Source organism: Oxyura jamaicensis, chromosome 18 (genome assembly GCF_011077185.1).
Source record: "Oxyura jamaicensis isolate SHBP4307 breed ruddy duck chromosome 18, BPBGC_Ojam_1.0, whole genome shotgun sequence".
NCBI classification, from domain to species: domain Eukaryota; kingdom Metazoa; phylum Chordata; class Aves; order Anseriformes; family Anatidae; genus Oxyura; species Oxyura jamaicensis.
The window spans coordinates 4,603,705-4,629,522 of NC_048910.1; the positions used below are offsets into that span (position 1 = coordinate 4,603,705).

A 25,818-nucleotide genomic window follows, 5' to 3' on the forward strand; every position below is an offset into this window, starting at 1 on the left:
TTAAATATCTTTGCTTTAGCTCTTTAATCATGTGTTTCTAATGGCGATGAAAACCACTTTGTATTAAATTATCTCCCCCATATATTTTAACCCATATTCTTAGCCTTCAAACAAATTTAGCCATAAAGGCAACCTTTTAATCCCCGGGTTTCCAGCAGCTGCCCACATAACATTAGCCGTGACAGCGTATTACTTTCAGGTGAAAGGGTAGACAGGCTGCTCCTTCGGGGACCGCCGAGGTCTCTCCCTAGATTGGCAGCCCGGCCCCTGGGGCTGATTATGGACGTATAACGCGCAGAGCATCACAGAGCATTGCTGATCTCGGCAGCCCCTACTGACCACGCGTGCAGGAGGTTGTGCCTGCGCTGCTCCGAGCCTGCAGCACGCTCCGTGTTACAGCTCTGTACCTCCTACGCTCTGCAAAGGGTAGCCGCCAGCTCAAAAGGCACCCGGTGCAGGAAGGAGGGTGGCCGGCTGGCGTAGAAGGGAGCACTTAGAGCCAGCACCAAATGACAATTGATAATTAGTAAATCCGATGGAGACGCTTTGAACAGGAGGTGTTTCTCAGTGCGCATCAAATGAAAATTGCTGCTTACATGTTGCCGAGGATGACTTCAATAAATAGGTGCTGATTTTTTTCAGAGCATGCAGTCGTATTGTATTGTCTTTGTAACGTATATTCTCCAAATACTATTCCTGTATTTGAAGGCTGAATTCTAGCCTGATACGAAGCCGGGATTTGGGAATCAAGCCCTTCTAGGTTGCTGACACTTTCTGCTTTATTTCCTGCCGATGGTGTAATTAAATGGTTATTTTCCAGCTACCGTGCTTGTATACACCGTGCTCTCCCAAGAGCTTCCTCCTCATTGCTAGTCTTCAAGAGGTTTTGGTGTGCAAAATAAAAAGCACTTGGCATGCTGGTTAGAGAAAAATCAGTATTATTACTATGCAGGAATATTTTTTAAACTACGGTGTGTCTGATATTTTGATTTTCTTTGTTCTTTTCTCTCATCTATGATTCAGATATTTAGAGGGAAACGTTCCTGATGCTGAAACGAGCTCTCTGGCCACACCTCTGTGATGAAACTGCTTTGTTAATTGGCATTAAAGCAAAAAACTTGCATCCGCTCTGATTAGATGAGCAGTGTATTTCATCTGCATGCCTACTTGAAGGTATCTGATGTGATTTCTCTGCATCACAGGGAGAAAGTGATGCTTGATAAAAAGCAGCTTGCCTTGCTCTTTCAAATATGTTTCAAATTAATTAATATTCCTTAAGAAAATCCTAGGGCCCGACAAATATTGGCTCTATTGACATTGTGCTGGTTAACGGTTTTTAATTCTCCTGCAATTTTTCTTAAATTCCACTGAAGAATCCCTGTAGGTTATTTTTTTTGTCCTTGAAAGGCCAAATCAGGGCAGGCACTGGGGCACCGGTCTCTCACCTGCCTTGCCATGGGGTTGTCCCCTCCAGCCTCATCTCCAGACGATCCGGACCTCCAGCATCCCCGGACCTCCAGCACGACGAGGGGCCGGGTGCGAGGCGTGGTGGCGCTGGATGGGGCCGTGGCTCCTCTCCCTCCCCTCCCGCTGAGCCCTCAGTGGCGCTGGCACAGGTGCTCGTGTGGCTGGTCCGTCATCCAAGTTGGAGAAATTTCCTGGCTGAAGCAGCTTGTTATTTTTGGTAGATCAGACTGTGTCCTGAGTGCTCGTTTTGGCCATGGGCAAGTCACGTACAGCTTCGTCTTTTCCAGAAGTACTGAGCGCTTGAAATTTCGCAGTCAGTAAATGCTTATATCTCTGCCTTTAAATAAATAAATAAGCCCAGCTCTCTAATTTTTTCTCTTTCTGCTTGCTATCTCCCAAATGAAATGGGAATATTAATGGGAATATGTGAAATGGGAATATTTACGCACAAAAAGTTGTCTCTATTTTAATTATCCCTTTGATTTGTCAAGGCAAGCAAAATGAGGCAGGAGTTGGCTTTTGATGCGGTTCGGTTTGGAAACCAGGCAGTTAGGACTGAGTACACGTGTGCCAAGGGTGATGCAGCCCTCAGGGAACAGAGCACGGGGTGGCAGGAGCCCGAGCCTGGACAGACGGCACAGGATGCATGGACACGGGGCATTTCCCGTTCCAGGCTGCGCAGGGGCCTGGGAACCCCTGAGATTCCTTGCCTGGGGATTGCTGTCCAGCAACAGGATGGGTTTGATCCATAGCACACTCTACAGTTCCTGAAAGCCAGGAGGAATGGTAAAGTCAGCAGTGCTTACTAAAACCCAAGAGCCATTAAAACCAAGTAATACTACCCCACTTGGGTGACGTTTATGTATACCGTGAAAACCATAGTTTCACATACATGTTGAAGATGCAGACTTGGTATTTGAAATGAATTGTTCTGCATTTTGTGATGGCAGTAGCTTACCGTTCGGTTTAAATGCGTCGTCTGTTCAGTACTAACTTGTTGCTTCTCCTCTCTTCCTCCCTCCTGTTCTAAACCACACGGATCTGTTACAATAAGGAATAAAAAGTTAAAGTACTCTAAAAGGCGGTGTGTTTTGTGTAAGTGGAGAATAACGGGAATTTATCCTTATTTTTAAGTAAGGCTCTTCGGGCTGTTTTAATTGCAGTGGTTTTTATAGGACGTTTTATTTTGTCCTGGTCATAAAGAAGAGGCTAAAGCTATGGAAAAGGAACAGTTAAGACAGTATACAATGTGTTTAAAGGTTTAAGGCTTAAAAGATTCAAGAAAAGCTGTGTTAATCTTGTGCTGAAATACTGACCTACAAATAACTGTATGAATTTATTTCTCTGCAATGTAAACTCCAGGCACGGATTTCTCTGGGCAGCCTGTCTGGGTGCAGGTCCTGAACCAGAAGGGTGCTGTCCCGGGGAGAGCCGTCTGGGCAAGTGCATGCCCAGCACACAGTGAGGGATTAGAGCTGCTCATTGATGATAAAAACAGATTTTGCCTTTCAAAAGTAGTGCTGACTGTTTTACACATTTGAATCCATTTTGCAGCTTGGGTTGAGCGATGCTTACAGCAGACAAGGCAGTTTTCCTTTGGTCATTGTGATACGGGAAGGACCAGTGGCGTGGGCGTGATCATCCTCATGCCATTCGCCTGCGTGCCTGCAGAGGTGTAGCTTGAATAAAACACTGAAATGTTGGCATTTTTCAGCCACTGCATTTCAGTGTTGGTTTAGAAACGAGCAGTGCTTTACAGAGAAGCAGGTGCCAGGTAAGGTTGCAAAGCACAGGGATGATGCTCGTGCTCTTCAGTGGGGTACAAAAACCTGGCTCCTTTCTCAGGCACCGGATTAAAAAATGTCCCCAAAATAGAGTTGTTATAGCACAAGAGTTATGCAAGTTGGTCATTCTTTCCAATTAAAGGTGGTAATTGTGATCAGGATTTTAATTGTAACTTTTGAAAGCATAAGCTCCATGTTTTTGAAGTGTTTAAATATTATGTACTGCATAAATTGCCTTCAATTGTAATTCATTTTTTAATCCCAATACATAGAACGTATTTGTGCATCAGTAGAGGTACAAAGTATTTGCACATGTGTGTACATCTACAGATTGAGTAAAGCAGGAGTAAAGAAAATTAATCTTGACTTGAAAGCTTTTCTTAGCTTTGCATTATCTGGAATTCCCCACCTCACCCCAGTAACCACTCCTTTTAAATTCGATTCAGTTTCTAAAATTCAAATTTCACAGCATGCTACTTCCTCAGTGTCATAAGTCTTACAGTTAAAAAAAACTGTGAAACTATTTCTTGTTTAATAATTAATTTTCCTGTATATTATGTGAGAATAACAACAGTCATTTCTAGCCATCCTCTTGTTGGGCTTTTATTTACCGTCTGAAGGTAAGTATTAGACATCTTGAAGATGCCTTAGAAATGCTTAGAAAACCTGCGAGAAGTTTTTTTACCTCTTCAGTTGCTGGGTTCTTGGAAGTCGGTGTTTTTCCTTAGTGTTGTACCTTCCTGGGTCATATTTAGTCTCAGCACCCAGGCCTGTACGTAGCCGTGTGTTTGTACGCATGGGAGCTGAGTGGGGATAGATGTGAGTGTGGTGCGCGCTGCCTGCAGCCAGCAGGCTCTCCCTGCCTGTGCCAGGTGGGTTCTGTGGGTACCCCTTGGCTGCTGCTGCGCTGCAGACTTCAAAAAGTGCACGAGATAAGACTAGGAAAAGAAAACTTTTCTCCTTTGAGTATGCTGCCCATAATTTCCATTCTCTGTTTGCCTGGGAGAGTAAAAAGCATCATCCCTTTGCTCAGTCACACAAAATTTTTCCCCTTGATATTAAAACTATTTTATTTTATTTTTTTAATGCAGTGCCAGAACCTATTAAGACCAGTTTAAGCCAGCCCCAACCTGCCGGTACCGGTACCAGTACTTCCACCAGCACTATTACCAACAGCAGCAATGGCAAGCGTGCATCTGCTAATGGGCAGCAGCCAGCTGCGTCCCGTTACCTGCCTCGCGAGGTGCCTCCACGCTTCCGCCAGCAAGAACAGAAGCAGCTCTTAAAGAGAGGGCAGCCACTGCCTCCTGGGACTCTGACTGGCACCAGCCCAGCACAAGGTACCGGACAAGCAGGGGCGAGTCCTCCTCCGCAGCAAGGAGCGGGAGGACAGCATCATCCCAGTAAGACCCAAGCAGGTAAGAGCTGAAAGCCAGCGGGATGCTGGCACGGTTCTTCTGTGATTCCAGCTCTTGCTGCCTGCCAGCACAGGTGTTGCAGAAACTTCAGGAATGTTAAGAATTGTCTTAAAATGACAGGTTTTAAAGTGAAGTGTGTGCTGTTGCTTTTTTTTTTCTTTCGCAGTTAAAAAATCAACCTGTTGTGTTATTTCCAGGATCCAGTTCTAAAGATTTTCTTGTACATGCTCAGACCTGTCTTTTTTTCCTATCTTTTCTCCTTTTTGTTTGTTTTTATTTGGTGGTAGTTGTCATGGATATGATCTTCAGGAAATCTGAATATTTCTTTAGTGCTCGTTCTTTCCAAAGCATTGTTAATTTGGGTTTTTCCAAGTTTTTAAGTATCGCTTTGGCAATTTTAACTTTCTTTAAAGAGTTTTGCATCTACTTATGTAAACTAAAATTAGGAACTTTGCTTATGTTGTTCTCTGACACTTTAATGCTTTTACTTGCTTGTGTTCCCAATTGTTACGCTAGGACAACAATATTTTGGGGAAAAGTAGTTCAGTATCCTAGCCCTTCCTACCACTTGGTTCTGCCCTCTGCAGATAGGTGCGCCGGCCTTTGAAAGCAGCGTACTGAGCAGTAAGTCCCTTAGCTGCCTGCCTTTTCTCTGAAGCTGCTAATGAGAACGTAAGAATCACAGAAGCATTCGGGTTGGAGAAGACCTCTAGGCAGCTTGTTTCTCACTTGCCCTTCTGTGCCAGAGAGCAGGTAACTTCAGAGTGGAGATGAGCTTGGTCAGGAGGTGCTGCAGATGCCCGTGGTCATCACTCTGCTGTGTACGTGTGTATCACATTAGGCAAAGCAGGGAGCAAGCTAAGGCACAGCTTTCTGTGGCTCAGAAAAACTTACCTGGACAAAGTCATAACGGTGTTGGGGTTTTTATTGTTTATAATTTGAATATTAGTAATTCCTGTACAATCTCAAGAGTTTCTCATTATCACTCATTAATGGTGTCAGACATCACAAAATTGTGATCTGAACTGTCTGCAGTTTTTCCCTCTGGACATTAGTGAATCTTTCACAATTTTCATTGTACTTGCTGCCTGTGATGCAGAGCTCCAGCAGGGAAAATTATTCAGCATTGTCCTTAGAAGTTCTGGTTAGATCAGAAAACAATATCTCTTTCAGAAGATGTAGACTTTATGGTTATCTAAATCCATTTGAAAGCATTATTCAACTACTCCCCGAAGCCACAAACCAAAATAAAACAATTTTGTATTTACATACAGCATTAAGGTTGTTTTTTCTTTTAGGGAGGGGAAGAGGTTCTCCTTCTGTGTGCCAGCGTATTTGGCCTTAGTGACGGGGGAGGTAACCAGTTCTCACCAGGAAGAGCGCCCTTCTCATCCTCTTTGCAAATCACAGTTCACTGGGGAGGGTAGCTGGTATCTGTGGCTTCTTTTTGGTATGGAGATGCTTCTTAACTGTCACGCTAATCTTTGTTAGGTATTGTTATTCAGTTGTTCATTACCAGATTTCTGAAAACACAGTCATTATTTATGTGGTAGGGATGGGATGACCAACTCAAGTGGCTCAGGCTGGCTGAGGGTCAGTGTTACTGTTCCAAGCATCAGTGTAGATGTATCCTGAATATCTTTCTTTGATCTTGAAGAAACATACTGTAAATCATAGAACAAAGTCCACTGTAAATTATAACATAATCCATGAAAGAACTTGGCTTGTACTAGCTGTCTGACTTTGATCTTGCCAGATGCATTTGTACCTTGAGGTTTTAGACCTCTTTGCCCGACTCCTATTTTAACTTGCTGCATAAAATAAGCACTTATTTCTGGAGTTCCTCAGCCTGGCAACTATCAGCCAGTGTTTTACAGTGTTGAATTAGTTTGCTGTCTTGCTATTTCTATGTCACCTTTGAAAAAATTCAGAATAATAAAATTTAAAATTCTGTAACAAGTAGAAGTACAAATGAGAGGAAGACTGCAGTAGCTTTTCCGCTTGTAATTATACTCCATATTGCACAAAACAAGTTAATGGACATCAAATTCTTTGTGAAGGAATTACTGTAAAACAGCAGTTTATTTTTAACAGCTCACAATTAGTGCACAGGAACAAAGGTTGTTTATTATATAAAGTCAAAGCAACAGCTTTAAAGGGCACCTGAAATTGTGTGTCCCAGTTCTTGGAGCAGGGAAGACATTCTCAAACAAGCTAAATGCTTGACTCCTTTATTTTTTGTCTGCTGACAGGAAAAGGTTGTGTTTTGAGACTTAAATGGTTGCATCTTCCTCATCAAAAGCACTTCCTGAATGCAGACCTCGCTTATTTCTCTTTCCAGCAGGTGGAGCATCAGCTCATTTACTAAGAACAGTTAGAGGAGAAAAAAAAAATCTAGCTGAGATTATAACATCAACAGCCGTGCACCTGTGTGCTTAGTGAGGCTGGGAGAGGAGTACAGCACATCTCACTCCTCAGGGACCTTTGTAGCCATGAAATACGCATGCTGACAGTCTTTGAAACTGGTCTTTCATACTGGCTTCACCTCGAGCACAAAGACGAAAGAAGTAAAGAGTATTCAGGGAAGGCCAAAGCCTTTTCATCTCAGCTATTAGGATTTAAGTAACTGAAAACATTTTAGGATTTGATATCCTGAAAAACTCTTATAGTTAATGGTGAATTTTTCATGATATTTAATCCAAGCTGGTTCATATTTTTGTGAATATGAAAAGAAAGATTTCTTAAAATGAGCATGTCAGGAGACTTCTCTGCTTTATTTTATCCTCAGGAAGGACTGTGTTCTATCACTGGCTCCCAGGGAATTCCATTTACTCAAGTCTTCGGAAGTAAAATTTCTCTGGGGAAGTTAAGGGAAGGAGGAACCTAATCAAAGTTGTCCAGACAAATGAGCGTAGGTGCCTAATCCACTAGAAATGGGAATTTTGTCTGTCTGACAGCACCTGCATTGCAGCAGAGCGATCGATCGCTTCGTGAACATTATGAGACCTTTTCAGAGCTTGGAGGCTGTCAATAGAACATCGGTCGCTTAGGGCTTTCTCCCTCTGGTCGCCTGATTGCCTAAGCAGAGCTTGTTAGACACACGCTGGATTCTGTCCAAGCAAGGCTCCGTATGTGGCTCCTTTATACTTAGGCTGAGCAAGAGTAGCTGTCTTCTGACGGATGGCCTGGTATTAATCAAAGAGCCGGGATTGTTGTACGCTAGCATCCTGTATCCTGAAGATGCTTAATGTAAATTCATGTCTGTAGCTTTTCTTTTTATAGGGTCATACTCCTTCAGAGTTAACTCGAAATTATGCAACCACGTTCTTTCCAGGACCTATTTATAGCTATCTGGATACAGGGAAAGCTGTTAGAGAGGCACTGCCAGCCTCTTCACTGTGAAAATTGCCCTATTTTATCTCTTTATTCTCTTATCATCAGTCTCTGTTATCTACTGCCTTGGCCTATCCAAAACACTTATCAGAACTCTTAACTGCAACGTTGTGAATTAAAAAGGATGTTCTGCCAATGTAAGGGAAGTGGGAATTAATGACCACTAATATATTCTTTGTCAGGTTTATCATTTAGAAATATCAGTGAAGTGGATGAGAGTAGTGATTTTTTTGTTTCTCTTTTAAGGTAATCTGTAAAATACTAACTAAGCAAACTGTTAAGAGAAGATATTGAAACATTTCAAATTGGACAAAGTATTTTAGATATCTTATCCTTTGAAACAGTCCTTTATTCGTTGTTAACTACTCTGAAACTATATTCTGTAGGAGCATTTTCTGTAGAATAGTAATTCTTCCAGAAGCTTATCTTGAGCAACGAAGCTGGTTCTTCACATGCCACTTCTGTAATCCTTCTCCAGATTGCAGAGAAGTTAAGCTATTTCTGTAATTTAAGGGCAGTACTCTAATACCTAGTCTAGTTTGCTATTTTTACTTAAAGATGGTGCTCTTCATCTCTTCCCTCCCCACTTGGTCAACTAACTCCAATGTATGTGGTGAATAGTTAACTTCCTTCGTCGAGGTGTAGGGCATTCCTGGAATGGCCCTTTTGCCGTGTTATCTAAAAGAATTAAGGCAATTTCTGGAAACTACCATGGGAGAGTGAAAATAACGAGTAATACATCCTCCTTTGTTTCTGTACAAATTACGAAGTTTGTAGAGGAGTCTCCAGGCAACCACTGTGTGTTTGATGATTGTAAGAACAAAGATCAAAAGAAGTAATCAGGTTTTCGCGAAGATACCTTTCACTTTTCCGCAATTCAGCAATGTAAAACCAATATCCCTCAACTCAAAAGAAATGTACCATGTCCTGCAGGAGTTAGGAGTTATGATGAAACTTCTGCCTTCTTTTGTATTGGCAAGGAGAGTATTTTGTGGAACTGATCGGTAACACATGTTTCCAAATTCTAAAAAGAAATGAAAGCAAGTAGACAAAATGATACACACCACATCAGCATTGTGGAAACTGAAGAGTTACCCTTTTAATTTGTTGTATCTGTTCTGGAGGAAATGAGAATTTGACGGCAGTTACAGATTTATTTTCCTATTGTTGGCTGGTGCCGGATTCTGTGCAGAATTTTTTTTCCTTTTGACTGGAAGTTTTATTTCATATTCTATTTTTTTTGCAGTTGCAGTTCTCATATTGATGCTTGTGGCATGGTGTGTGCATGTTGAAATAAGTGTTCTGGGCAGCTGGAAGCTGCTGGGTGCCATCGTATGGCAGGTTAAATCTCATAAATATGTGTGTATTCATTTTATTTCAGATATTTTTTGAGGAAGCAGGATAAAAGAACCGTTATTGTTGAAATCATGTCTGACAATACTTGTTTCCATCCTATCCTTTAGCTGTGGGTTACTTCAGAGTTCCTTCTAATAGAGTGATCTTGTAAGGTGGTAAAGTCAAATCTGGAAAAACATTTTAGGGAGAGGCAATATCTCTTCTAAAAGCAGTTGATATAGCTGGAAAACGCAGATAAGCTTTGACATGCAGTTGTTTCATCAGATCTAGCAAAGCAATAGTGACCTTCAAACTAAACAGTTAAACATGCTTAAACAGTTGCTCAGTTTAGCTTAAAGAACTTTTCTGATCACTGCAGGGAAGGCATGTTATATGCATAATTAGTTTTAAAGCATATAAATAAAGTCTCATTTCAAGAGTCTGAAATAAGATTTAGCTTGGTTTCCTGGAGGCATGGCAAACAGGTTGATTTTTTTTTAATGGAAAAAGCACATGTGAAAACTGCCTCTATGGAAATGATGAGCTGAACATTATCTCCATGGGACAATATTCTGTAATTTTGTTAGCAGAATATCTCTGTTGGCAAAACATTACTTTGACTTTGCTTTTACTTGGCAAGTTACGGAATTAAAAACAGAAACTTTCAAAATTTATTATTTTTTTTCTGGATCCTTTGTAAAGGATACGTATAAAGGGACTACAGGGAGGGACACTGTGCCAGGGAGTGTAGTGATAGGACAAGGAGTAATGGCTTTAAACTAAAAGAGGGTAGATTTGGATTAGATATAAGGAAGAAATTCTTTACTTAGAGGGTGGTGAGGCCCTGGCCCAGGCTGCCCAGAGGAGCTGTGGCTTCCCCATCCCTGGCAGTGCCCAGGGCCAGGCTGGATGGGGCTGGGGGCAGCCTGAGCTGTGGGAGGGAGCCCTGCCCTTGGCAGGGGGTTGGAGCCAGGTGGTCTTGAAGGTCCTTTCCAACCCAAACTACTTTCTATTGTAAATATCAGTTGTAGAATTAAGATGTTAATATAGCAGTCATCCTTTCCTCCATTTTTATTTTAATAATACCCTGAAGATGTTCGTTTGTGTATATTGGCTGTTGATCTGAAATGAAAGAACTAGCATGGTGGTGTTTCTTTGTAAACACAAGGATTGGCTATTGCTTCTTCACTTCTGCGAAAGGTAACTGTATAGCAAATACATGATGCTTATCTACAATACCACTAAAAGTTTTCAGTGTTTACATCAATTGACGAGGTGTTGGCATTAACTTGCAGAGCAGTTCCACATGCAACTCATCATTATTCACAAGTTTTCTGCAGAGTGGTTATGTAAAAGTTTTCCTATTAGGGATCAAATTTGATGTTATGCATCAAAAAAATGCAGAATTTACCAGTATTTTTTTAAATTCAACTTTTTGCTAATAGTCTCATCAAATTAGCATTCTAAAATGATGTCGTGATACCACAGGAGGCTGCACCAACGGTGACTGCCTTTGTTACTTTTGCTGTTTTCCTCAGGGCTTTGTTTAGCATTCAGTATTGCAGTCTGGTGCATATCCCTGGAAATCACACTGTGTTGCCAAAGGTCACTCGTGTCAGGTATATGTTTAGACAAAAGGAAGCTTAAAAACATCATGCAAGGAAGAAAATACGCAGTTAACATGGAAATGGGATCCAGCCAGTAGGTGCTGTCTGGAATTTGCTCCTGAATGATTAATATCTTCTGAAATACAGTAATGGGAAAGTCTGTGGAAAGTGAGTCACAGCTAGTAAAGGTTTTTGTCTCACATAAAAACTTTTTAAAAAAAACATATAATGCTTTGAATGTAGATAGAGAAGTAGAAACCTCAGTGTAGCATAAATATGGGCATTATGAATGAAAAATGATGGTAAAAACTCATCAGCAAACTAATCTTTGGAATGAATTTTTCTGTATTGTGTATGTTATCTGACATCAGGCAGCAGAGCATGAAAAATAAATCTGCTGCTTCAAATCTATTTGACAGTGATTAGAATTCTTCACTGGGAGAAGGGAAAATAGAAATCTGTAAAAGGATAAATAACTGAGGTGCCTTTATATTTTTGCTGCCCTCATTTTCAAGGAGCATGGCTGTACACAAACATCATGAATCAAAGGCCACCGCATTTGCTTTGGAATCAGTAGATCTGTATCCTATCTCTAGTTTTCCTGTAGAAGGCTGTGATTTAGTGGTAGCCAGATAAATAAACTGCCCAGGTGTCTGTTGGGGAAAAAAAAAAAAAAAAAGATCAGGAAACAAAGAGTCTGGCAAGTTTCTAGAATGTACAGATGGCAGTTTTCTGACAAAGCTTGTGCAGTAGCAGGAGAAATAGAAGGTAGAAAGCAAGAAAGCAACTAAGGTCAAAATGAGCAGGAACAGGAGCCTGGTCCTTGTGGGAAGAGCAGAAAGAGAGTAACGCAATGTGAAAAGTGATGGAAAGGTGAATTCATACAGCTCAGGAAACAGATATGATACTACAAGAAGCAGCTAAAAGGAAGTTTGTAGGTACTAGAGGAGAAAAAAATAAAATAAAGAACAAAAAGAACATTTTCTTAAGTCTGTTAGTAATAAAAGGCAGGCCAAGGGAACTGATGCGATGTTCAACAGGGAGAGCCATTGATAGATGGCCTCAAGAATACTTTAAGTGCCTTCTCCCTCATCTGTAAAGTGATGACTGACTTGAAACTTAAGGCTACAGTAAGTTAGAGTACTTAAGGAAATGGTTCAAATTGTCTGGAACCGATGAAATTCATAGTGGAATACACAGAGGATGGTTGGAGCAATTGGCCCCATGGCACTCTTCAAGCGTTTGAAGACTACAAAACAGAAAATAAAACAACTGATTTTAAAAAGCAGGAAAGGAGAAACTGGGGAATTACAGACCCATCAGTGCAACCTTCTAGAATGATACTAGGAAAAAATGATCAAAACAGCTGTTTGTATATATATATATAGAATTTAGCAAAGAAATAAGAGCAGAACCAACATGGATTTAGTGAGAACAGATCGTGTCAAAGGAGAGCAGTTCCTGTCCGAGCAGTGTGACTGGCATTGCAAAATGGGGGGGGAAATATGTCATAGAAGTCAACTGTGCAAATTTGTATTCTTTGGTATTTGCATCAGTCATTTGGCTATAAAAACAGCTTTCTTCAAGTTTTTGAATGATGCCAAACTAGAGTAGACTGCAAGGCAACTGGAAGACATGTACCGTATGGAATAGTGATGACTAAATTGTGCAATTGCTTGAAGAAGAAACAAAGAAAATGGAAAGGTTCTTTATTTTGACCGGAACAAGTAGATACAGAAATAGAATTACATGAGGAATATGCTGCATAAGTAGATCTGGAGGTGTTCTCACGGTAAGCCTACCGAACAGCATCATGCTATTGGAAGGAAGCCGGGCACACTGAGGCACACAGACAGTGCTGCTTTCCGCGAGGCATGTGTGCTGCTCATCTCTGATGAGTGCAGGTTGGGGTGCTGTGCTGCCAGAAGGAGGTGAACAAACTGGAGAGAGACCAAAGGAACACAAAAGGAATGAGGAGAGGTCTTGAGAACAAGATCTGCAAAGAGTTGAGAGAACTGGAGCTGCTAGGTCTAGAGAAAACTGTGAAGTTACACACGCAGAAATGCCTAACTGCTGCAAGGAAGAAAATGGCATGTGCTGTTATATATTATTTCTTAATTTTCAGCAAGGAAAATGAAGGGTAGATATTAGGAAAAAACTTAGCATTGCAAAAACTATAGTAGAACAGTTGGGAATCTGCAGTCTGTTGTTGCAGGGCTTCGTTGGTACAATGGGGAAACATTACCTGGTGCGTATCAGGAATGGTTGCTTAGGTCGGGGAAGAGGTCATAACCTCTCAAATCCCCTTTTTTAGTCTTCAGGAATCTATAAGGATTTCAGGTTTATCGGACACGTGCCCTGCAGAGGTGGTTGGAGATGGGGCAGGCAGAGAAGGGCAGCCGCAATGCTTTGCCTCCAGACTCGGGTGTGGGCTCTGGGGTCCTGCCTGGGGACCTGCCTTGCCAGCTGGGGTGTCCCTGCCCAGCAAACACGGCCACATCCATTAGGTGCTGTCCATAAGCACCTCCTTGAAGGAAATGTCAGGAAAATTTTACTCAGTTTTTAAGAAAATTACAAGGGCCGTGGGAACGTGCCTTCTGACGTTTTAACTAATGAAAATTTCCATCACCTATAGTTGGTATTAAAGGAATATAACGATCCACAACAATGTGTTGGCCTTTGGAGTTATTGACTCCCAAGCTTAATTCCCAATTACACATGGAAGAGTTTTCTGAATGGAAGAAAAACAAGCAGATTTCATTTTTGTATGTCTCTTGTTTCTAAAAAGAGATTTGAATCCATCCAGCATTCAGACACTATCGCAAAGAAGCGGGGAGTAAATGTCTTCAGAGGGAAACCAACTATTTTCAGGAGTACTTCAGTGGAACCGTTCTGGAGCCAAGAATAGCAGCAGTGATTGTGCCGTGGTGGTGAAGTGGCAGCGATTTGGAGAGCGCAGCCAAACCTTTAAAGAGACATCGGCTGCGTACGGTCCCGCGCGGAAGGAGAAAGCTGCTGGGATGAACACCTGACAAGAACTGAAACAGCAAATTAAAAACGTGCTGCGTTTGCTCTGTAATTAGTATGTATTTGGGACAGACCGGAGGAAGAGAAGGGAAATGAGGAGGGGAAGTAGTTGTGAAGAGCGTACTAGACATACTGGAAGGTTGTGTATAAATTATCCTTGGAGATCTTTGTGTGTGCCCTGCTAAAAGTTCTCCGCGTGTGCTCATGCATAATTTGTGGTGGTGTGTAGGGCTCGGCAGCGCGAGGCTGTTCCCCCTTGTGCTCGCGGTGTTTGCACGCTGAAGATCTCCAGGTGGCTTTGGAGATCTCCCCCTTCCGCAGGGGGCAGAGCGACGTTGTCTGGGGCAGTTGTTGCCTACGTTTATAAACAGCCAGGACCCTGATTAATATGCTCTCCTGTTGGCTGCCTAGATCTCTTCGAGATAGAGGCAGGGAAGTAATTAAGCATCTGGCAGTGGGCCAATACACATATGGGACTTGTTCTGAGCGCTGCGGCTCTGCCGCTCCCCAGCGCCTGAGAGGAGGAGGAGGAGGAGGAGGAAGATGGCGAGGAGGAGGAGGGTGGTGAGGAGGAGGAGGAGGATGGCGAGGAGGAGGATGGCGGCGGGAGGCAGCGGCGCAGCGCCTCAGCACCACGCGCCCGCGCTTTTGGCTGACTTTCAAAACCCGAAGAAAAGCGGCCGGGGCGCTAATTGTAGCTGGGTCCCGAAGTGAAAATGTTTTGTGACAGTTGCGAGAATTTAAAGAGGAAGGAAGATCGGTTTAGTGTCAGCTGCAATTAGGTAATCAAAGCTTAGAACTGCAGCTCGGCTGGTAGCTGGCCCCGCAACCGAGCGAGGGGCTGGGAGGCTGAGCCTGCCGAGGGCACGGCCCGAGCCAGCGGCGCTGAGGCCCGGCCCGGCGCGCAGGTTGTCTGGGCGCTCGCTGCACGGAGAGATTTTCTTGGCAGCTCTACAGGATGAGGCTCACACTGTGCACAGCCGACATATTGAAGCACAGAGCCCCGGAGAACGTAGATGCAGGAGCGGGAACAGCTCTGCACACAATGTAGCGTCTCCTAGGATGGTTGGGCGGCTCCTTTCTTCAGGTATTTTATTACCCATCAGCCCTTTTTAGAGCCAAAGGGGGAGGAAAAAAAAAAAAAAAGTAACCCTAACCCCGAGAAAATCGCATCTGCTTCTGTTAAATCAATTTATTACATAACATTTCAGAGAGAGAGCAGCAGCGCAGCGTCCTAAGCTTTTGGCTGCATTTCAGGTTTGATAAAATGGCGTCTTCGCAGCGAGCTGCTTGCTAAAGATCCATTGCAGCGAGCAGAAAAATGAAACGACTTGGTGTTTGCTGCTGCTGCTTTGTCTCGAAGAGCTAGCGTTTAGTGCAGTCTCCGCTAATAACGTGAATGTTGCTTATTTTGTGCTTGTTTTCTTAATGCATTTAAAAGGTTTCAGCATCAGAGGAAATGAGCTGCATTTTAATGTCGTAGTGCAGAAAATTAAAACGGGATAACGGGCTTTCCCACTCGTGCACTTAACCGTGGCTTAGTTTTAAAATAAAGCTGTTTTATTCCATGCTTCCATCTTTTGTCTGTTTTTCCATATTATGTATGCTTTTCAAGATTTCAGCTTCATAACACATAGGAGACTTGTTGTAAGTTAGCTTTGTAAGTTACTTCAAATAGATGACAGTTTCCAGATTTGTCCTCAACCTCAGACAGTGAATAGAGCTGAATGTGGCAGGTAACCTTAAATGTTAGCACTACAATTGACAGATTTTCTACTTCATTATATTTCATTCTTCAGAATAGATGCCTGTGTCATTTTTTTTCTTTCTTTTATAAATTTAGCCTACATTTGATCTAACGCTTAACATATTTCTGGCAATTCCTATTAAACTCAGAATTAGAAAATTTCATTTATAGTCTGTTTTAAAGATAATCTCCCGTTAACTTGAATTGAAAATTAAACTATTTATTTCGGATGAAGAAAGCAATTTGTCCTTTTTTCTTGACTTTCTACTCAGAATCACTAAACTTGGTGTGATGATTACAATCCCCAGTCAGACTGTCACAAGCCTCGGGGATTTTTTTTCTCTCCCGCATGTCAAAGCAAAGAACAACACCGTCTGTAAGCTGTCATTTGTGCAGAGCAGAACGAGCCAATGAATCTGGTGGTTGTTATGCTGACTAAAATGAATTGAAAAATAAAACTAGTAATAAGAAGGGGGGTCTTCTGTTTTGTTCATCTGATTTTAAATCAAATCTAATACTTATCATATGGCTGTCATTAAAAATTTATCCCAGGCTTTGCCATTTCGCACCCTCTCCATACTTTGGTTTGTAAATCAGCTGAATGTTATATCATAGTTGAGGATGCATAATTTTACTGCATACTGTTCAAACTAATTACACTAATGGAAGTTATGAAGATAAACAGTTACTTTTAACTTAGCTGAAAAAAAACGAGAAGTAATATTATCATAAACAGCGTTTTTAGAGGAGGATCAAAGTGTTTGCCTTTGTGCAGGCCAAGTGTTTTGCTTTTCAAAGAAATGCATGCCTGCAACAGTTCCTCACTTTTCAGTCTACTCATACTTTACATTTGTAATTTGTGTAAACATTAACCTGATTTTGCAACTAATTATTTATACTAGCAAACACAGCTAAAAACATTTTCTATTTTTAATAACGACTGAATTGAAATTTGTAAAGCATGCTGGCTGCAGTGCTTAGCACCAGCAGTCTCCTCCCACCTTATTATATTATTTAGGGGGAAAAATAAAGTCATACTTATTGGTAACACTGATCTACCTGAAAAAGCTTTGCATTTCTCAGGTAGCCTGTATTCATGCAATTTGACAGAAGTTGTGTGTTTAAAACAAATTTGAGTTGTTAATCTCAGTATTAGATTAATTTTTCTTTCCTGATTGCTGGAGATTTTTTTTTTTTAATCAAGGGAACTGTATTTTGTAAAAGATGCATTATTAAGATTTTCAAGCACAGAGTATTAATTTAAAAATCAATTTGACTTTGTGGTGTACCAGAACTACAATTTGCTGACATAAAATACCTGTGGTTCCTGTTCCTAATGCTTTGTTTAAAATCTTTGCTTGTAAGAAGGATAGAAATGCTTCTGGTAGACTGCAGTGCTTTTTTTCAGATCTTTGCATGAATAAAGAGGAACTGATTCTTAAGAACCAACACTTTAATGGTTTTCCCATTTCAGTCTTAACAGCTTATAAAATAAAATGTTGGCAATTTTTATGAAGACTCGGTTTCCTAGAGAGTTGGAAGGAATTTCTGTGTTCAAAAGAAACCCCAAACAAACAAAAATCCCCTTGATTTAATCATATAAAAATATTTTCCTTTCATCATTTTTTCTATTTTTGTAAAATCCTTATGGGTTAAGTAGGACCTTGCTACTCTATGGTTATTTATTTTATAGAAATTAACTACGTTTAGTCTGGAGAAAATGGAAAAATACTTCTTGGGTATTTGTTTCTACAGACAAAAATTAAAAAAAAATACTTTCTTCAGGATCAGTCTGTGGTCGAAGTCTATCTGCCTAGCAGTAGAGTCACAGTTCTTGCAACTGCATGTTTGTTTTGTGATTTTTAATCTGCCCTGTTCCTTACTAGTTTTATAGCAGCAGCCTTTTGGTGTTAGAAGCAATTGTTCCAGTACCTATTCGGAGACGGTGAAGTGATTGTCTCTGAAAAGCTCTTCCTGTCTGAGGCTTGAAGAAAGTTATATCCAAGGAGCTCTTGCAGGTCATTTGCTTAGACAGGTTGTTAGATACGTGGTAGCCACCATCACGTTTTAACACACAAGAAAATCAAGGTGGAGATTCAGACCCCAGAAGCTAAAGTGAAATACCTAATGCTGGTTACTGAAGGAGCTTTTGGGGCAACTTCTGTCTTGAATCTGCAAGAAACTACCTTTGAGTACGTTTTTCAGTTTTGTTGTTGTTTTTTTTTAACTTGAAAGTCCTATTGCTGTAGAGGTTATACTGGAAGGGATTGGATTTAGGTTTTGTTTGGCTTTTTTGAGCACATTACTTGTGAAAGCTGCCAGCACGATACTGCTGCCTCCAGATCAGGGACTGAGGAACACAGGTACACTGCTGTTAACGGAAGTACTTGCTTATTTTATGTCATCTAACAGAATTATTTTAATCCTTATCAGAGCAACCACTTTCAGATTAGTCAATGGTTATTGTTGAGTGCATAACCTGAATCTCAGTAAAAGGAACAATGCTGTTAGAAGGGAGCATCTATTGCAAACCTTTGAAAAGCGAAGGGCGTTTGAGCTGCGTGGATGCTGCTTCCTGAGCCAAACGTGTTTGATGCTGTCTGGAGTGATGGGCTTTCAGGTACCTGGCCATTCGCTATATTTTAATAGGGCCATCTGTTGGTCTGTATAGTTCTTCCACATCATGATTTTGTTTGTTTGTTTGTTTGTTCTCTGGCAGCTCTTCAAAATCCCACTATCTCATATAATGAACAGTTTTGCTCCTTTGAATCTTTCACAGTTTTGTCATCTTCCTCTTCTGTTCCCACCCCTTTCCTTTACGTTCTATCACTTAAATGCTTTCATACTTGAGCATTGCTTTAACTACCATCTTTGTTTAAAAAATAAAAGAAAAGGTTAATCAAGCAGCTGCCTTTGATCTCATCTTGTTGGTCTTTGTGTCACCTCGGTGAGTATCGAGCCATCCTGCACTGTGCTGTTGACCTTTCTCCATAAACCTGCCCTGTACAGAGACTCTCGCTTGCCTTGGGCAGCACCGTTGTTCTCCCAGGCACTCACATGTGTACCTGAGGTTTCGGCTTTGACAAGACCCTTTTATTGAAACTATATATTTCAAGGCACTTTTAAATCTTTTTGACATGTCTGAAACGTACTGCTGAATCTCACCACCCACTGTGTTGAAAAAATCTCACATAACTCCTCTTATCTGATTCCTTGGTTACCTCAACTTCTTATCTTCTGGCCTTGGCTGCTGCAGCTTTTTTCCTTTGTTCATTTGTGCTCTGCTAAGAATGCTGCTTGGCTCATATTTCTGACCCTGTTGACCCATTTTAAGTCATTTCGCAGGGTTCCTTTCACCTTCCATGTCTTATCTGGGATTCTGGTCTCTATTTAACACCTGTATAGCAAACCTAGATTATCAGGTAAATTTTCAACCTTCTTCCTCAGCTCTGTAACCAGTCGGTTTTGTGCAGGAGTAACGTGATGCTTTCTTCCTTTCTAGCCATCGCATGTAGGGGGAGGAATCCAGGTCAGTCCAAGTGGCTGGTTCATATTCTCTGTAGGATTTGTCGTACAAATGCCAATTATTTAGCTCTTTCCATCAAACGCTAGGCTTTTCGTGGTATCATAAGAAGACAGGTGATGAGCTAAGACTGTTTTCCCTTCCTTTCTTTATCATGCATGCTTTTGTTTCAATTGATTAAAAAAAAAAAGATGCAATCTGTCCTGGTTTAGTGTGTTCTTTCTTCATCTTGATAATCTGCATGAGACCACTGAGTAATCACTGCTCTTGCTTGCACAGCCACAGGTGAAATGTGTGAATAATGAGACTTTGTCAAAGAGAGAGCGCTTTTTCTATTCTTGGAACCATTTTTTCACAGTGTTGGAATACCTTTAATTGGAAGCAGTTAGAGGAGCTAATCACACCAAAATATTTGTGATTCAAATCAATGTATATTAGTCATCCACTGTTAGCAGCTTATTTGGGAGGTTTGTTGTATACATCTTACCCTCAAAACAGTCATGCACTTCTTATTCAAATCTAATCTAGACTAATTGATCATAAAAATAAGTCATGTTTCTGCAGCTTTACAGCAAGTAAAAATAATTGACATCTGAAATTTGTAACGTATATGTATATGCAGTTTTCTTCCTTCTTTAGATAGCCAGTTAGAAGAGCTGTTCTGCAGATGGCCTCCAGTATGTATGCCTAGGATCAGGCTGAATCCCTAGCAATAAAATTCCCATCAAAAGAAACTAAAAGGAGTAATCTGTGCTAAAAATCCTTTATAGAGAGCAATTGGGATAGAAAGTAAAAGCAAAAACTTGACTAAGCTTGAGTTTTAGCATGAGAATGGTTGTGTCTTTCTGTTTAACTTTGCGCCCTAGCAAGCAATTAGAGGTTCGAGAGCCTTTTAAAAATTGTTTGGATTAGCACCTACATTTGATGATGTGGGAGGTGCTCTGAATAGACTGTCTTCTGAATATGTGTAATATAACATTAGTTTTCACTGGTTTGGGGGTTGGAATTAGGGCTGTGTGTGCAAGTTAAAAAGCATGTTTAAACCCCTTGTAAATCCTTTAAGAGCGAAGTTTCTTAACAGAGCTGTTATTAAGAAATGCCTGTGTTCTCTGCTAAAATGTAAGTTATAGTAATGGTGTTTAAATGTATAATTGGTGCTGTATAGTGAAGATGGCTGTCAGTATTTGTTCCTTTATTTATAGAAAGGGTTGAAAACCCAAATCAATTGTGTTTGGGGTTGGGAGAGGCATGTGCGTATAATATCTAATGGTAGGCAGACATTTATTTTTATTGGCTGTTCTTTGTTTCTCTGAAGAATGAAAACTGAGTAAAATGATGAGTCTCACAGATCTTCTATGTCTTCTCCAAATTCACTTTTTAGATTTTTCGTGTAGCTTTAGTGTATTTGCTATCCGTATTTATTGTCTATTATTTTAACTAGTATACCAAGAAATGCAAAATATTTTTACTGCTCTAAAATTGAATTATTCCATTATTTTAATTGAGAGTTTTGTCAGATTAAAAAAAAAAAAAAAAAAAAAAACACTAAATATGAGCATGGTAGTTTGTAGTGGAAAAAATGACTGTATTATATTAGAAATTGTGCTCCAAATTTTAGCATGATTTAGACTTCAATGCAGAGCTCATAATTACAGCTAGCGATGTAAAACAGTATTTAAGAGCATGTTTTTGTGGTACTTGCACAGTGGACTCATTTTCAACCTTATCGGATCCTTTCAGATCTCAGTCACAGTGGATTGGGAGACCATTATGAAAATTCCCACTGGGGACAGCAGCCCACTTTCAGGAGTGAAGGCAACTGCAGCTGGGATAAAGTGATAATAGACAGGACTGACAAGGAAGCGTGGCCTTCCATCACAGGAGCTGAGACTGAATCTGCCTCAGAATGTACTACAGACACTGACTCTGCCTCCAACTGTGGCTCAGAGAACAGTAGCATGGCTACAGGGAGTGCCCAAGGCAACTTCACTGGACATACAAAGAAAACTAATGGCAATAATGGCGCCAACGGAGCACTCGTCCAAAGCACTTCTAACCAGAGTGCCCTTGGAGCTGGTGGAGCAAACGGTAACGGAAACTCGGCCAGGGTGTGGGGGGTGGCTGCAGGCTCCGGCTCTGGCCTAGCTCACTGCTCTGCCAGCGGTGGGGATGGAAAGATGGACAATATGATTGGAGATGGTAGAAGTCAAAACTGCTGGGGTGCTTCCAACTCAAATGCTGGCATTAATCTTAACCTTAACCCTAATGCCAATCCAGCTGCCTGGCCTGTACTCGGACATGAAGGAACTGTGGGAGCAGGCAACCCTTCCAGTATTTGCAGTCCAGTCAGTGCCATAGGTCAGAACATGGGCAACCAGAATGGGAACCCAACAGGCACCTTAGGTGCTTGGGGAAACTTGCTGCCGCAAGAGAGCACAGAACCACAAACGTCCACTTCTCAGAATGTGTCTTTCAGCGTACAACCTCAGAACCTTAACACTGATGGACCAAATAACACTAACCCCATGAACTCTTCACCAAACCCTATCAATGCAATGCAGACAAATGGACTGCCGAACTGGGGGATGGCTGTTGGTATGGGGGCCATCATCCCGCCCCACTTGCAAGGCCTTCCTGGTGCTAATGGAACATCAGTTTCTCAAGTCAGTGGGGGCAGTGGTGAAGGAATGGGCAGTTCAGTATGGGGGATGTCCCCCGGTAATCCTGCCACAGGAAACAGCAATTCTGGGTTCAGTCAGGGGAATGGAGACACTGTGAACTCAGCATTAAGTGCTAAACAAAATGGATCCAGCAGTGCTGTGCAAAAGGAAGGAAATGGAGCGAGTGCGTGGGATTCAGGGCCTCCTTCTGGCCCTGGGGTACTAGCGTGGGGCAGGGGCGGTGGCAACAGCGGTGTTGGTAGCATGCATTCTGGAGCTTGGGGCCACCCCAACCGTAACGCCAGTAACGGTGTAAACGGTGAATGGGGCAAGCCCCCAAACCAGCATTCCAATAGTGACATCAACGGGAAAGGATCAACGGGGTGGGATGGCTCTAGTGTTACCAGTCCGAATCCTGCCATGCAGCAGGGCAATGAACAAATGAACTCTTGGGCCAAAGCTGCAGCGTCTGGCACCACAGCTAGCGAAGGAAGTAACGACAGCGGTGGAAGTCAAAATGAAGGCAGTACTGGGAGGGAGGGGGCTGGAGAAGGCAGGAGGAGAGATAAAGGGATGATAGACCAAGGGCAAGTTCAGTTGCCAAGAAATGACCTTGACCCCAGGGTCCTGTCCAATACAGGGTGGGGACAGACCCCTGTAAAGCAAAACACTGCCTGGGAATTTGAAGAGTCCCCAAGGTCTGAACGAAAGAATGACAATGGAACGGAGGCCTGGGGTTGTGCAGCTACTCAATCTTCAAACTCAGGGGGGAAGAACGATGGGTCCATCATGAACAGTACAAATACCTCTTCAGTATCTGGGTGGGTCAACTCTCCACCTGCAGCTGTTCCAACAAATACAGGCTGGGGAGACAATAACAACAAAGCACCAAATGGCCCAGGGGGATGGGGAGAGTCAGCAAGCTCTACTACTGTTAATAATGCTGCTGCTGCCAAAAGCGGCCACGCTTGGAGTGGGACCGCAAATCAGGAGGACAAATCACCTACCTGGGGTGAACCTCAGAAACCCAAAACTCAAAACTGGGGAGATGGACAGAAATCAAATCCAAGCTGGACTTCAGGAGGTGGAGATTGGACAGATTCGTCATCTGTTCCTGGACACTTGGGTGATGGGAAGAAGAATGGATCTGGATGGGACTCTGACAATAGGTCAGGGTCTGGTTGGAATGATTCCACGAGGTCTGGGACCAGTGGGTGGGGAAATGGCACAAACAGCAAGGCTAATACAGGTACAAGTTGGGGGGAATCGTTAAAGCCAGGCCCCCAACAAAACTGGGCTAACAAATCCCAGGACAACAACGTGAGTAACTGGGGAGGAGCTGCTTCTGTAAAACAGACGGGGTCAGGGTGGGTTGGTGGGCCGGTGCCAGCCAAACAAAAAGAGAACTGTGAGGCAACCGGCTGGGAAGAGCCATCTCCACCGTCCATTCGCCGCAAGATGGAAATCGATGATGGTACCTCAGCTTGGGGCGACCCAAATTACAACAACAATAAGACTGTAAACATGTGGGATAGAAATAATCCTATAATTCAGAGCAGTACCACAACCAATACCACCACCACTAGCACCATTATCAACACAAACATGGTTGAACCTCAGCCATCGCACCAGTCAAGTGCCCAGCCGAACCGGTCCCCGCTGCTTGGTCCAGGTATGAAAATAGTTTTATAAGCTACATTATACCAGTTCCGTTATTGCTAAATGCTGTCTAGCCTGATTGCTGTGTAATTGTGCATTAGAGAGAGAAATCCTGTATTTGTGTCACAGTATAAATGCATTCATTTACTCTGAGGCAGTATTGTTAACAGTTAACAACGCTGTTACCTTAAGTTAAAATACCTTAATTTTAATTCTTTATAGACATGATACAGGCAAGGGATTTTCTGTTTCTGTAAATTTCTGTTGCCTTCTCTAATCTTTCTGCCAGTGCTGCACCGGTGTATCCGAGAATAACTGAAATATGCTTGCAGCAGGTCCCAATGAGCAAATCTGGAAAACTGCGTATCTAAGTGAAACCAGTTGACTATACATTTTTGCAATAGAAAATGTTTTAAAAGTAGGACCAGAGAGGAATTTGGCTGGCTGCACAATGAGTGTAAGAAGCTTTAAACAATATCTGGTCAATGAAGCTCTGGAACCTGAGCTTGTTGATCCATATTTATTTTGTCAGGTGTTCCACGGTTAGTTAGCACCTTCTTTTAATTCAGCCATTTGAGAGCTCCGTGTCTTTTTGCTAACCTTTCTTCTCTTATTTGTCTTCTGTTACTATTAGTCAGTCTTTGTTCTTGTTTAGACACTAAGCATCTGTTTCTTTTCTACGAACCATATCTCTTGGCAGCAGATGTTTTTTAACAGTTGTATGAATCCAGGCTGATGCTGTTTCTGTCTTCTGTTTGTTGTCTTTTATGAAGAAACAGTTCTCTTCCATACTTCAGGTCTCAAGCACGGAGAGTATCCTGGATTTTTATGATGTTCTCGTAAAGCTGGATTGGTTAAAGATGTTAACGTTCAGGGTGGCTGGGCAGAATTAGTCTACCTTTAGCAGTGTTCCAAAGACAACGTTTTTGAGCATCCGAAAAGAGTATAGGAATTTTTCTAATCAAAACCAAGGTACCATTGTAGGCAAGCAGCAAGGAATGAAAATGGGGTGGGAAAAAAAAAAAAGTGTTTAGGGGGGAGGTATTTAAATAAATGTCACTAGAAGCCCTGCTCTATGTCACGACCACAGACTTCTCAAAAGAAACCTAATATTGCAGTGCTCTTTAAAATTCTTCATCTGATTTTGTGTCCCAAGTTTTTGTTTCGTCTTGGTCGTGGCTAAATATTGACTTTTTAACTGTGCTTTTCTCCAAGTGGGATTTGTTCCACTTCTCTTATTTCCATCGTTTTTGTCTTTGATGTTTTGAAATAATTCAAACTTACTGTAATGTCTGTGTAAAAATAGTCTTGCGTTCCTTACTCTGGTCAAATATTTTAATAGTTGAGGGTATCTATTTTTATAAAATAAAGTGTACTCCAGATAGAGAAATCTTTAAAGAGATTTGTACACAGCCAGTCTAACGTTGTTGTTTTATAATTTGCTGGCTTTCAACTTACTTCATCCATATTTAAACCTTCACCCATGAAACCGACAATGCAAATTTCTGAATTTTAGTGGAGGTGTCTTTTTTTTTTAGCATTTTTGTTTGTTTCCTTTTTCCCCGAGTAAGCTGACTTTTGGATAATTACATATGTTTGTAAAACTGTTCATGTACAGTGATGTGTCGTTAGTGCTATTCAAATAATTAACACCTTGCAGAGGAAAAATCTCTGTTCTGAGTCCTTCAAATTGTGAAAATGGAATTTCAAAACTGGTGTTAATCTTCAGGGGTTACCTCTGGAGCCTAGATGGTAGCAAAGGAAGGGTTTCTTTGAAGTAATATGTTTATGCAGTCAGAGAACTGCTTATTTATTTGAAGTGATCCACTCGAGATAGCACACGGCTAGGTTAAAATGACAGTATTGTGCATCTTGCAAAAAATTTCATTAGAAATATCCTAAGATATTAAACCAAAACAACTCTCAGAACGTACTGAAGATAGTGTGCAAGAAAGAGGATAAATTTAAGTGAGAACAATTCAAAAGGGTTAAGATATTCTTAAAAGTTATCAAAGGCATAAGTTGTCCTTTGTATATTTTTGCTTACATACACGTACAGTTGTGTGTGTATGCATGGATATAAGGGCCCCACGTGGAAATATTTTGAAGGACTATCACTGAATCTGCAAATAAGCAGAAGCTAGGTACTGCCCTCTGTGCCTTTTTGTGCTAGGAGCAGCTTTACTTTTGGCTGTGCC

At 41.6% G+C, this 25,818-nt stretch overlaps 1 protein-coding gene across 11 annotated transcripts in view; it reads left to right on the top strand.

Moving 5' to 3' along the window:
• The window catches only part of TNRC6C (trinucleotide repeat containing adaptor 6C), an 82,493-nt gene that overhangs the window by 21,460 nt on the left and 35,215 nt on the right, over positions 1-25,818 (top strand). For 5 of the 11 annotated variants that reach the window (XM_035342095.1, XM_035342102.1, XM_035342096.1 and 2 more), the window contains exons 1-2: positions 14,625-15,118; positions 21,042-23,633. In XM_035342095.1, the coding sequence (XP_035197986.1) occupies positions 15,094-15,118; positions 21,042-23,633 (2,617 nt within the window). In that variant the 5' untranslated portion in view covers positions 14,625-15,093. Of the gene's footprint in view, positions 1-4,342; positions 4,670-14,623; positions 15,119-21,041; positions 23,634-25,818 lie in introns of those variants that run through there. The other 6 variants (XM_035342103.1, XM_035342107.1, XM_035342104.1 and 3 more) reach the window with 3 other exon arrangements.